At 39.2% G+C, this 13,762-nt stretch overlaps 1 protein-coding gene and 1 long non-coding RNA gene across 13 annotated transcripts in view; one reads left to right on the forward strand and one right to left on the reverse strand.

Annotated features, from left to right (window-relative positions):
• The window catches only part of LOC125271881 (nuclear factor 1 X-type), a 110,590-nt gene extending 97,664 nt beyond the window's left edge, over positions 1-12,926 (reverse strand). For 10 of the 12 annotated variants that reach the window (XM_048196186.1, XM_048196187.1, XM_048196185.1 and 7 more), the window contains exons 1-2: positions 11,950-12,921; positions 5,285-5,368 (exon numbers count right to left, since the gene is read on the reverse strand). In XM_048196186.1, the coding sequence (XP_048052143.1) occupies positions 5,285-5,368; positions 11,950-11,952 (87 nt within the window). In that variant the 5' untranslated portion in view covers positions 11,953-12,921. Of the gene's footprint in view, positions 1-1,410; positions 3,269-5,284; positions 5,369-11,949 lie in introns of those variants that run through there. The other 2 variants (XM_048196184.1, XM_048196176.1) reach the window with 2 other exon arrangements.
• Positions 12,222-13,762, forward strand: part of LOC125271884 — a 32,767-nt gene continuing 31,226 nt past the window's right edge. Inside the window, exon 1 of the long non-coding RNA XR_007185734.1 lies at positions 12,222-12,348. This is a non-coding gene — a long non-coding RNA (uncharacterized LOC125271884). The remainder of the gene's footprint in view (positions 12,349-13,762) is intronic.

Genomic DNA, 13,762 nt, shown 5'->3' on the forward strand with positions numbered 1-13,762 from the left:
GTGAAGCACAAACAAGCCCCTACGCGCTTATATGGCACACGACTGCAAATACATTTTCAATTTACTGTTGAATTATTTATTGAAATGCACATATCTTTGAAGAACACAAATGCTTCTTCTAAGGCCTACTGCTTTGTGCAAAAAGGCTTCAAGTGTAGGCCGTTAGGGATAGGCTATGAATTCAAAAACGGACATTTGTATTCAAATACAGGTTTTTTTTTAGCATAATAAACACTGCTTAATATTTGTAAGGATTGTATATTTTTCTGTGGCCAACAATTAAAGCGAGTTACAACCAGCTTTAGACAAAGAACAAATCAAAGCAAAGTTTTTGTTGTGATCTTAGACAGTTTAATGCAATATTTTGTAACTGCAAAAGTCTGACATTTCAACAAGTATTGGGTAATAGTGAATAATATTTTTCAAAGATTGGTGACAGTAAATTAAGTCAGCCGTCAAGTCAGGATGAATTGCTCGGATTGATCCTCGACCTACAACAGACAGAGAACTTTTTAACGGAATAATTTAATTGTAGGCTAATCCTAAAAGTACGTTTATCACTATGTTAATGTTTTGTTATGTTTTACAAACAACAAGATCTTAATGTATAAAAATAGCCTAGGTCAGTGTGCATATGCTCGCTTCATAAGAAAAAAGGTTCATAAATTAGGAATCAATATGGTGAAGTAGTCTACAAAACAGATTTTTAAAATACCAAATAATAAGATATATATTAATGTAACAGCCCATTGCATAACGTTCTTGCATAGGGAACAGTCTCTTAGCATTATAAGAAAAACCCGTTTTAACTTTATACTTCTTATAATCTACAATAAAAGGAACCTACTAAACGATCACAGGAGAACAAAACACACCCCTGAAATGCATATTTAACAGATTTTGGAAACATTTCTCACTCAGGACAGGTAGATCAATGTCACTTCGTGTCTCTGAACTCCGGCGCGGAGAAGTTCATGTACGGGAGCGGTTGGACGCACCGTCGGGTCAACTCCCGAAACAGCACAGCTTGGGGAAAACGGCTTAAAGAAATTTAACCATAACGTTTTATGGTTTGACATGTACAATTCGAGCTGTTACTATACCAGTCGCGCTTCCTCTCTGGTCAAGCCCATCTCCTTTTATATAAAATAGATTTGGGAGAAGCGCCATTTTCTCTTCGATCCCATGTGCAATGAAACGCACGAGAAGAGTTCAGAAACTGTACCGCGCGCGAGCTGGGAGCTGCAAATAAACGCGCGGACGAAAATAATGTTTTAAAAAGCGCAGTGCATAACTTAATAAATGCATTTATTGAGCAGCAACAGAGAAGACAAGTCACGGCAACAGTTCTACAATGCAGCATCCGAACACACACACACACGACTGATTAATTAAATGAATGCATTTTACCTGTGTCAAGCAGTACGGAGAGTACATAGTTATCTCAGAGGCGGGAAATGAATCGCGTTTTGAAGTTGAGTGGAAGTTCGCCGCGTTGCTGCATTGCAATTGCTCGCCGTCCCCCTTTCGCCTACTCCATGCTGCTCTCGCCGCTAACCCCGCCTCGAAGGCAGAAAGTGAAAGCTCAAACTTTAGGAAGAAAAAAAAAAAACTTTTCTCTCCTTCTTGCTCTCCCCTTTCGCTCTCTCCACTTTATCTAAGAAAAAACTGAAGAACTTGCTCATTCTCTACAACTTTGCAAAAGAAAGCCTGCTATTCATTAGTAGTAGGAAAAATTAAATACACAAGTTGGGTAAATACATCCATGAAATGCTATTAAAGCTATTTTGCCATAACAGCAGTTCCCAAAACATATTTAGCCTACTATTGGTACACGTTATAATTTATTATAGATCAATACTGAGTGGTATTTTACACTTATTTCATCTCCAAAATCTTTCACCAGCCTTGTCAATGAATAATTACTAAACATATTCTTTTTTTCTTGATGAATCTTCAGTAAATATGGTGAGTAATTTTGTTTGATCTTTAGTTTTCATATAAAAGTGCACATATATCACTCACCTTGCTCTTTAAAATATTGGTTTTGCCATTGGCCATTGAAAATGTGTCAATGACTCTAAAATTAAGCATAGCTTAAACCTTAGAAAATACTTAAAAAAAAGCCTTTAGGAATCAGGGCAGTTCCAAGTAAATCTGGAATCAATGACAGCAGGACTGACTGCATTCTTTGAGTCAATGGCCTCTTAAACTTTTGCAATATGGTATGCAATACTTTTTTCTCCATGCAATACTACTGCCTCTTTACTGTAATCAGGTAATGGAAGGCAAGTAACCCCTCTCTCTCCCAACTCTCTTCTTCTATGACTCATCTATAGGCCCCAGTCCTGCATCACAGTATTGCAGGGTGGTCTCCTAAATACACATCTGTTTTGTGGCAAACCACAGCGCCCAGGCTGCCTAGCAGCACGCTCAACTATGCTTATCTTGCACCTTCTCCAACCGTGAAACTCTGCTGTGCCTCTGCTGTCAAACTTTAAGAGGCAGATTAGCTTGCTCTTTTATTAGGACTGCTTTCTCATAGACCGCTTAAGACAACACCACAAAGGAGACTTACCAATTACTGCACAATTTAATCCAGGACTACAAGCTTAATCCAGCACAAAGTTTAATCAACATCTGGGAAAACAGACCATGGAGTTTTAGGTAACCAGTGGTTTTAGAAATTACCACTGCAGGCTGAGAGAACGGATTTGGCCAATCTGTTGTTTTTTGACACAAAGAAGAGAAATATTTTCTATAAATACAAGAAATTTCAAATCTCCATAATCCATTCTGAATTTTAACAGACTTAGGGGCCGTATACACGACACCGCTTTCAACTAAAAATGGAAAACTTTTTATGCATTTTGGTTGTTCATTTACACAACAGCAGCATTTTGGGGGCCTGAAAATGCAAACTTTCAAAGTGCAAGTTTTTGAAAATAATACCGTTATCGTCTCTGTGTAAACTACACGAACGGAATTTGTGAAAACGGTGATGTCATGCACATACATATTATGTGTTCAGACTATAGGTGAGTAGTGTTTCTTTACAAAGTAACATCACCATCTACTGGCCTGGCAGCAGAATACAGCCTTTTTAATTGTTTTCGCGGATCCGTGTGAACGGGGATCATTTTGACAACGTTGTCACCTGTACGCAAAAAAACACAAACATTTCCGTACATCGTTGTTGTGTAAACGTGCCCTTAAGGCCAAAGTATACTTATACGAGGGTCAGCGTACAGTGCGCGTGACACGAATTTTGTCATCAGAAGAGTACACGCACCGCCGGATTTTTGTAACTGGGCGTACTTTGTACGCACATGCGCATTAAAATTTTCTTGCAGTAATTGCTTTATCCTAGGAGGCAACCCTGCCCTGGGGACATCAATTCACAAGGTAGTCAAAGATAAACTGCATAAACAGAACAGACCAGAACACATGCAAGCTACAGCGACAATAGAGGCCTATATAGACAACAGATTGTGCGAAGAGGTTAGAAAGTACCCTCATTTATACAACTCTAGCATGAAAGGATACATACGAGTACGAGTTACAACCCATGTAAATATCTTTGTATTCTTTCACGCTAGAGTTGTACAAATGAGGGTACTTTCTAATCACTTCGCACAGTCTCTCATATATAAAAGTCTAGATTGTCGCTGTAGCTTGCATGTGTTCCAGTCTGTTCTGTTTATGCAGGTTTTCTTCAGCTACCTTGTGAATCGACACCCCCAGGACACGGTTGCCACCTTGTGGATAAACTAATTACTGCAAAAAATTTAAGTGCGCATGTGCGACCTGCGCGTACATAGTATGCGCGGTTACAAAAATCCAGTAGTGCACGTACAGAACACACATACTCTTCTGATGATGAAATTCGCGCCACACGCACTGTACGCTGACCCTCGTGTATACATAAAAAGCGAAGTATACTTTGGCCTTTAGTCTGATAATGTCAGACTTGCTTGAGATGCAATGAGCACATAAACAGTTTTCACTCAGTTTTGTTTTTATAGATGCTGTTCATTCTCCTTGGCCTAATGGAAAAGAACAGCTAAATAAGGTTATAAGTCTAAATACAGTTAGAGGCAACCCATAAACCTATATGACTTTCCGAGATCCTACACAGTATGTTTTTAATAGGATAAAATGCATCTGCAAAACAGCCAATATAACAACAACAACAACAAGAAAAACACTGACATTAAGAGTTAAGAGCGAGGTCAGAGAAAGGGCACAAAGGTTGGCATTACAACATCGAAAGGCACAAATCCAAAACCACAGTCTTCGTGCTTCACACAGATCTCGCAGCCATTACTCTACAAAATAGCATGAAAACAATTCTGCTTTCAGCGCATGCATACTTTCACACACATACAAATACATACATGCACGCACACGCACACACACCCAGTTCTTTGTTAAGCAGATCCACCGTCGGTTTGCGGTTGCAGCAGCTAAAACTTCCATTAAAACTCACATAAGAGAACCATATGTAAGCGATATAGTTGGTGTGTGTGGTTTTAGCCCAACACAAACACACACACTTTGCTTTTTACCCTTCCCTCGTGGCTGGCAGTTAAATAATCCCGATGATATTTTATGTAGATAATTCCTGCAGCTGCTTCTCCACATAAACTCGGCATTCCTCTCAACGCTAACCACCATCTTACCATATAAACGCAGCACATGAAATCATAAACGACCGATGAGATTTATGATGCATACGTACACCGTTCTCTTTTCAGATGCTTCACAGGCTAGTGAAAAAAATCAAATGCATTACGCTCTTAAAAATAAAGGTTCCAAAAGGAAACAGAAGATACAAGAACCATTTTGGGTTTCCCAAAGAACCTTTCAGTAAATAGTACTTAAAAGAACCATTTTTCTTAGTATAAAGAACATTTTAATAATCCAAAAAACCTTTTTCCATTATAAAGAACCTTTTGTGGAACTGAAAGATTCCATGGATGTTAAAGGTTCTTAACGGAACCATCAATGCCAGTAAAGAATCTTTATTTTTAAGAGTGTATAGATTATATCTCTGCTCTATCAAAGTTTGACAGTTTGCTTAACTGATTCCAACTCATCTTATCACAATCTGAAGTCCAACTCAGTCTGGCCTGAAAGCAGATTAATTACATCAGCCATGAGAAAGAAATCAAAGGTCAGTTCATCATGTTTCAGGCATTTTATATAAAAAAAATAAATAAAAAAAAAATGAAACAAATAAAATGAACAACGGCACAGACACAAAGAGGAAAACTGCTTGTACCCTGTAGGATTCAGGCACTAGGAAACACTCCGAGATGCCCGGGGCTCGATGGGGACCTTCATGCACCAGATACGATTCTGTGGCCTGTAATTAACACAAAACATGGATAGAGCAAATTTAGTCACAGGGTCATACAAAAAAAAAAAAAAAAAATTACAGATAAATCTGACAAAGAGCTGCATCACAAAGCCTGAAACATGAAACTTGGAACGTGGAACATACCTCAATCAATTACATGGTCTCTAACTCTTATTGCTTCTCCATGTTCCATTTGTGTTCAATCCTTGAATAAACCAGTCTCTCATGTTTGTACATCAAACAGACAGCAGCACAATTAACATAGGTGGAGCCTTCATAAGGCTTAGCCTTCCTGGTCACAGGAATTATGTGTGTATTTTCTGCATATAGATATTAATAGGGAACTCTGATTGATCCAGAACAGCTTCCATAACTGCTGGTTTAGGATCATTTTCCCTATCCCAGATTCAAACTTTAATTACTAGACACAAAAGGAAAATATGACTCTATACCAGTAGCTACAGGCAACTTCATCCTTTTCTTTATGAACACTGAAATATAATGGTTTAGGCTTTACTCTGAAACCATTGGATTTTTGCAAATCAAAAATAATTATGGGAAGTAACAGTGAATTAAAACTGAAAGACTAAAACAATATTTTCTTGTAAAACATTCTCTAATAATCTTTGTTTCATTTATGACTTTGAAAAATCATCTGAATCATCTCAATCTTCTGAAATCACTAAGCATTAAAGCATAAACATTTAGTAATAAATGGTAGCTCAAAGTATGTAAAAAATTTAATACAGTAATATCAATTTTAATATGCAACCATCCTATCAAATCTCAACTAGCCTGTACTGAGAAGATTTCTGAAGGCACTCGCTACTGGATTTCGGCCCAACTTCCCAAAGCTTGTCAAGTTGGCGCTGACATTGTTGATGGTGACTGCATATGATTATTATTATTATGACATATGATGTGTTTCATGCAAAGCAATGCATTTGGATGCATTAGGTAAGACAGTTAAAACATTACATATATACGCTTGCTCTTGAGTCTTATACAATTATCAATAGGAGTATATGATTAAATGTGTAAAAAATGATAAATAGTATGTTTGGAGCATTTTGTTAATGAACTTTTGTATTAAATGCATGGAAATTTATTGCATTTTTTTTTTTAAAGCAGTCTCTACAGTATAAAGTGGTGCATACCTCACCTACATCTCCATGAAAAAGAAAAGAAAAGAAAAGCAACCATTTGAAAGACTGAAACTCAGAATTTCACAAACCACACCAGGTTTCCAGTGAGCCAACCAGGACCTCATTCAACAACTATCCACCATCTACACCCACAAACACACACACACACTAATAATGTTCAAATATGAACAATAAACTTTAACCACAAATGCACGTTTGTGTGCATAAATACATATCAACATCCATTCCAGCACATACGCACACACAGTTTGCTCATAATAAGTCCCAGGCATTGGCACTAGACTCGGGCAGTGGTGAATAACAAAGCCTATTCATATCCACCCAATGAAACGTTAGCTTTCCCAATTTTCCCTCACTTTTATAGGGTCTTAGCTACAGCGCGCTAAAATCTCATTCAAGCAGGGAACAATTGCTGATTGGCTTTATTAGAACATAAACATGCATTTTCGTAATTAAAGAGAACGATTAAAAAGCACACATAATTCAGAGGCAAGCTCTCGCTGCTCTGAGAAATTGGTTGAAAACAGAAGAGCCGAAGAGTGAAAGTTGTGGGAAGGAGCGTTTTATGGAGCAGTGAATAGCAGGTGAGTGGAAAAAAAAAAGACTGTCGCTCAAAGAACATTAACCAAAAGCCCAAAGGTCTAGAAAAAAGTTCTACCCTTGATGCAATTGGAAGGTTTAAAAATGTCAAAATGGCTGATATAAACTCTGAATGTTCTCGGTTGGATTTCTTTATGCGGATTTTAGGTATTGATTGACTCAAGTGTTTACTTTTGTTTAGTTTCAGGGTATTGATTACTCTCATGTTCCAGGAAATCAGATTTCACCATGTGCTCTTTCCAACAGCTCCCATCGCCCTGAACTGAAGCAGAAAATGGGAAATCTTCCACTTGCTCATTCGATTTCTCTTAATTTGATTGACTTGATTCTCAACTCTTTAAGATAAACCATCAAATCAAAGCCATCGGCGAGGCCAGGCCGCACAAACCAGCTGAACAAACTCAACTCGGCCGTATTTCGCGGTGATGAGATCATCCGTTCATTTGTCTTGTCCACAGATGGAGAACAGAAGTCTATGTTTGCACCTGGAGGAACTCTCTGAATTTCACTATTATCCTCATTTTGAGAGGAGGAACCTTCAGCCTCGTCTTCGCCTCCAAAAGCCTTTTTTTCTGTGGCGATGTATTAATTATATATGGGCTGTATGCATATGGAGCATATGCAGGGTCCATATGGCCAGCCCTCAGCCAGAATCTCAAGACTCTTCTTAATTAACATTTTAGAGGCGAAGCACACAGAGAAAAGAGGGACATTTCAAAGCGGCTCTGGGAGCCTCTGACCTAATTGGAGTCAATGGAGATGTATGTAAATGTGTTAATTACGACAAGTTTCCTCGCTCTCACCGATAAATAGAGCTCTTTGTTTAAAATGTTTAATTGGTGGGAATAACGGAATCAAATGAGGGGGTTTCCTCCATATATGGGGGTGAGAGAGAGAGAGGTGTATATGGGTTGGAGGCATATGGCAATACGTTTGTGGTTTAGTGGAATGCTTAAGTGGTTAAATTCCTGAAATCTGAAGTTTCTCTCTCTCACACATACACACTTTTGTGGGCTGGAGTTTTAGAACAAAGTGTATAATTTCAGCGCCAAACAGAACTGCAAAATTAATGACTGTTTCAAACCACTTTCAAACCCTCAGTGATTATTGTTCGGACAAACTGGTAGTCCTGCCCCCAAACTCATGTCATTGGTTGAGCCAATGTTGTTTGAAAAACAGATTAAAAATGACACACTTTAACTTTAAAGGGTTAGCTCACCCAAAAATGAAAATTCTGTCATTTATTATTCACTCTCATGTCGTTCCACACCCGTAAGACCTTCGTTCATCTTCAGAACACAAATTAAGATATTTTTGATGAAATCAGAGAGCTTTCTGTCCCTCCACTGACAGCTACTCAAATGAAACTTTGACTCCTCAAAAAGTTCATAAAAAGATGGTAAAACTTATCCATATGAATTGAGCGGTTTAGTCCAAATTTTCTGAAGAGACTTGATTGCTTCATATGATGAAGAGATTTAATTTAGACTTTTACTCACATATAAACATTGATCAGTGAACATAAACAGAAGTTCAACCAAACCTGCTTTACGCACGAGAGCCAACCTCTTGAGGAAGCTCAAACGTGCTACGTAACACCAGAGAAAGAACCTCATTGGTTCTTACACACGTCAAGCAAACATTGAGCTTCTGTTTACCACAACTGATGTTTGAGTTGATGAATGTTTAAATGTGAATGAAAGCCTAAATTCAATCCGTACGTCATACAAAGCGAGTCTCTTCAGAAAATTTGGATTAATCCGCTCAATTCATATGGATTAGTTTTACCATCTTTTTATGAACTTTTTGAGGTGTCAAAATTTCAGTTGCGTAGCTGTCAATGGAGGGACACAAATCTCTCTTAGATTTCATCAAAAATATCTTAATTTGTGTTCTGAAGATGAATGAAGGTCTTACAGGTGTGGAATGACATGAGGGTGAGTCATTAATGACAGAATTTTCATTTTTGGGTGAACTAACACTTTAAGGCTTCATAGAACCTTATAAAACAGTAATAGCACATCTTTCCCCAACAAGCCGAAATGAGGGGTTTGGAACCCCTGCTTAATAAAAAACCTTAGCTTTTTCACGAAATTACATAAGACAAGAACATTAATTCACATTCACAACAATGCAGTAATTCATTCACATATGTATCTGCTAACTTTACGCAGAATATTCCCGCTCACACACACACCTGGCTGTCCTCCACACATTCAAAAACCAGCTGGCCCGAGAACAATCAGCACAGGTCCCACTGATTTTTCCTTTTTTTTCACCCCTTTTTCTTTGTCTTTTGTTTGTCTCCAAACGACACAGCAATTACTATTAGCACCATTGTTTTTATCATTATGATTTACTAGCTGGCAGTACTGAGCCAAATCAGCCCGCATATAAACCTGTCCTCTATGGCAACCGCATCAAAGAGAGATGGAGAGAGCAAAAAAAAAAAAAAAGAAGAGGAGAAAGAAGGAGGAACGAGAGAACGAGTGCTATATAAAAGGATGAAGCGTCCTTTCTCTGTGTGTCTGCCAGTAGCACCTCGGGGAGAACTGTTGGAAAAATGTGATTTTTCACACCAGCATCTCAGAGGCAATAGCAGAAGGAGAAAGAGAGGGATGGAGAGAATCTGGAATGAACGACAGGCTGCTAATTATTAAAGCTCTGTTTGGGGTTTTGACATGAGCTTTCCATCTCACGCCAAACCCAGTTTGCACCCGGCACCTCTGATCTCCACTTTCACGACTTGTCTTGTCCGTAACGTGCTCGTGAGGACCTCTGCGAGCGCTCCAGGTGCATCTACACACGCACACGTTCACTAGGAGTTCAAGTTTGCGAGAGATCGTGAGCATTTGTGTGTGCAGGTGTGCAGTGGTGTTTCAGTGTTCGTTTGCACATGTTCATCACTGTTAATGGGCTGAATAAATGTCTGTGTAGGTGGCTTTGCATTATGGCATCTCATGTGCCAACACAGATGCCACAAACACAAAACGTCCTCCCATGAGAAGTTTACACCCAGAAACAAGTTCATGCAGCAGTCCACCAATCACTGCAGGCCACTGCATCCATGGCAACCCTGGCATCCGGACAACCAGTCGATCTAGAAAAGACGGTTCTGGAATTCACAGCCTGAGCCGAGCCTCCATAACTAAGTTCGGTGAATGGGATTTGGGGCAGGTTTGCGAAATGCATTTAAACATCTGTGCGCGCCATCCAGACGCTTTAATCTGACTCGAGTGCTTGACCTGGTTCATGGAGAACAGCTTTTTGCATTTCTTTGATTGCGTAGATCTCACAGGTGTGCTTGGCTGAAGAAGATGTTCATCGCTTTGAAAAGATTTGTCATGATGAAAAAATGCTCGCTGCAGGCAAATGTGGCGTTTCATATTCAGATCCAACCCCTTCAGCCTGCAAAGGCCTGTCAATCTCACAGTTAAGGACTGACTTAAAGCACAGAATTCCCTATCTAAACACAGCCTAATGTGCTTGCTGTGCAAATATTTATTCAGACACAATTACTAGAGCGTACGAATCCTAAACTAACAAATAACTGGAAATGAAGTTAAACTCGTCTGAACACACTTCGGTTTCTATCTCACACCTGTGAAAGACACTGTAGATAAGAAGAAATGATCACAAGTATCGTTTTCTCTATCGTATTTCATACATAACTGAGCCAGTATATCTTTTAACGTGAATAATGCTATTTTTTTGTTGTGCAGCTGTGACTGAAAATCTCTCTCAAGACAACCTACCCTGGCTCAAAAGATCATCCTGTTTTCATTACATTACTGTGATAGTACATCTCAGCAGTCTTCTTCTGGCTCATGAGATTTACTACATGTGTTTTTTAAACTTATAACTGCACTGGAAAAAAATATTTTCATGATTTGTTATCACGACATGTTTTCTTTTGTCAAATCAACTTAGATAATGTGGTTCAGATAACATAATATTTTGAGTTTCTGTTGATTAAACCAATCACCTTCATTGGATTAACTCAAATTTTTAATTTTAATGAACTCAAATTTTTATGGCAACTTACTTTATGTTAAACCAACAATTCTTTTTTACAGTGTGGTAGGTTATCTTGAGCAGGTACATCACAACACCAGCCTAATATAAAATAAAAACTCTCCGAATAAACTCTCCCGCAAGACAGTTCAACTTTTATGAATTAATAAATAAATAAACTTTTTGCTACTACAGATAATTGGTCTTCAATGTCTCCATAAACAATAAAATCCTCTTTAAAAACAGTTTAATTAGGCCAGATAGTTTTTTCCAAATATAATGTGGAATTGAGCATGTGGATTTAGACGTTGTCTGCTTCAGTTCAGATGTTGATTTTGGAGAGATTATGCCTTTTTTTAATAAGCATTAACATTCAAGTACACCAAAATTACCCTAAAGCTTTAAAAAAAATACAAAATATCAATAATAATAATAATAATAATAATAATAATAATAAAAACTTATGACAATCAATAAATTAAATTACCTATTACACTGATTTAGAGGAGACATTTATATTTATATACATATTATTATTATAATAATTACTACTTAACTGCTGACATGAGAGAAAAAAAAATAGAGTGTTTTTGGTATTTCACAGCACTTTCCAAACAGCTACATAACAATATTTTTTATAATATATCGCCTATTAACTGCACATAGTATAAAAGAGAAGCGAAAAAGTATATATTTATCATTGAGCGACAAAGTTGTTAAATTTCTAAGCAGCTCTTTGACATTTGAAATCTGTTGGCGAAGATTTCTGAAAACAGTGGGAAAGATATTGATTCTCATAGCACGTACCATTGTAGTTCAGGGTAATTTGCCAGCTCTCCTCAAAAGCCCATTTTTCTTTAAAACCTTCAGCGTCCAAAAAAAGAGGAGAGGGAGCGGGTGCACCAGTCGGTTTCTTCGGTGATACCGGAAGCGAAAAAAGAACTCAACAAGTCGGGCTGTTTCCCGGAGTTTGTTACGTCTGTAAAAGTAAAGCTTTCTCTGGCACTTTACGGAGCGATGGATTATCGACGTCCCCGGCCACCGCTCGTAGGCTATAATGCGAACTGTTCCGTCTATAATACGTTTCTCCTGCTGTCATCGGCCGAGCGATGGAGCCTCCCTGTCAGCACCGACCGGGGAATTCACAAGCTCGGTGGAAATTCTCCGCGCGCGCCGGTGTACGCAGAACTGCTCGTCTGCGTGAATGTGAGTGATTTTTCGTCGTCTTTATGTCCTGAAGTCAGTTCCTGTTTGTCTTGACTGCATCTCCCTCTGTCCGCACCATAACGGGACCCCCGCTGTTCCCGGACAGATGAAAGCGAGAGGCGTCCTCAAATGCCGTCGCAGTCAGTCACCAACACGAGTAGTGCACATTGCGACAGTCTAATCCGTAGACGCACCGAAGGGATCTTGCTTGTTGTCTAAAGCTTACTGCTGCATTTAAAAGCACGGGAGAGTAAACGTCCTCTCCGCGTGAGTAAATATCTGTTGTCGCCTCAGTCGACCCGAAGCTGCACCGGGGTAGCGGGTCGGGGAGGCGTCGAGCTGGTAAATTATTGATCAATGTAGCAACTGGCAGCGTGTGGCGCTCCGCGGCCGGCCGGTGTGGCAGCTGCAGCTTTGGGGCATTAGCAGGGCTGTGGGAAAATCATGGACTGCGCGGATTACTGAACACCAAGCCAGACGGTACACACAGGGATAGACGGATAAAAAAAAAGAAGAGAGAACTCAAATAGAACACGAGCAAAAGTGCGAGAAATTCCACGAGTTCTATCTTGCCCGCAGCAGCCGACTGATGATCAGCGCGCGAATTATTCAGCGAGTTTCAGGGGGGGGTCGACATTTTATCAAGACTTTCTGTCTGTAATTTTCTGGGCGCTAAGGTTCGGCTTGCGTAACCCAAATTGTCTTTTGGCGCCCCTAGCGCAGTTGTCTAACTGTCAGGATATTTTACACGTTTTAAACAAAACACGTCAGATTTTTTTGTGATATATTTGTGATGTGTTAATCTAAAATAACGCGGTTAATATGAGAGTAGGCTATGTTGTTTGCGTCCGTCCGCTATAGACAACTATCGATCAGCTGTTGCTATGGTTACCTCCTCACGCGAAGGCAATTTGTTCACAAGAATACACATTTAGCGCTAAATTCTTAGAACTTTTTGGTTGTTGGAACGTTGTTTCGAACGTTGTTGAAACACACTTTTCTGTGGAAAAAGCACAGCTTTAGGACCTTCCCAACTCATTTTTGTGGGGTATGGTCAAGTTACGAAATTTAAAGGCAGAAGAATCAGAAAAGGCAAGGGAAGCTTTTATAGTCCTTGCTGTCTACATGGTGAGTAGAAGTGGATAGGCGGTGCCACGAGGTATGATGATCCCGTTCAGCCGGTGTCCCGCAGAGAGCCGGTGTCTCGTGCCATCCTTCAGATTCTATTACTTCTGAAACGGCACAAACAAGCACCAACAGCCCATCAATAATACAAGAAGATGCATCATCACCACCTTCCAATACAGGAAACCGTCCCAAAGGTGCAGCATCAGATTACATAGTTGTTTTAAATAAAATAAGATTGCATTGCTAAGTTTAGCCCCGATGGTCCAAATAGATTAGCTACATCTCT

This window comes from Megalobrama amblycephala, linkage group LG7 (assembly GCF_018812025.1).
Source record: "Megalobrama amblycephala isolate DHTTF-2021 linkage group LG7, ASM1881202v1, whole genome shotgun sequence".
NCBI classification, from domain to species: domain Eukaryota; kingdom Metazoa; phylum Chordata; class Actinopteri; order Cypriniformes; family Xenocyprididae; genus Megalobrama; species Megalobrama amblycephala.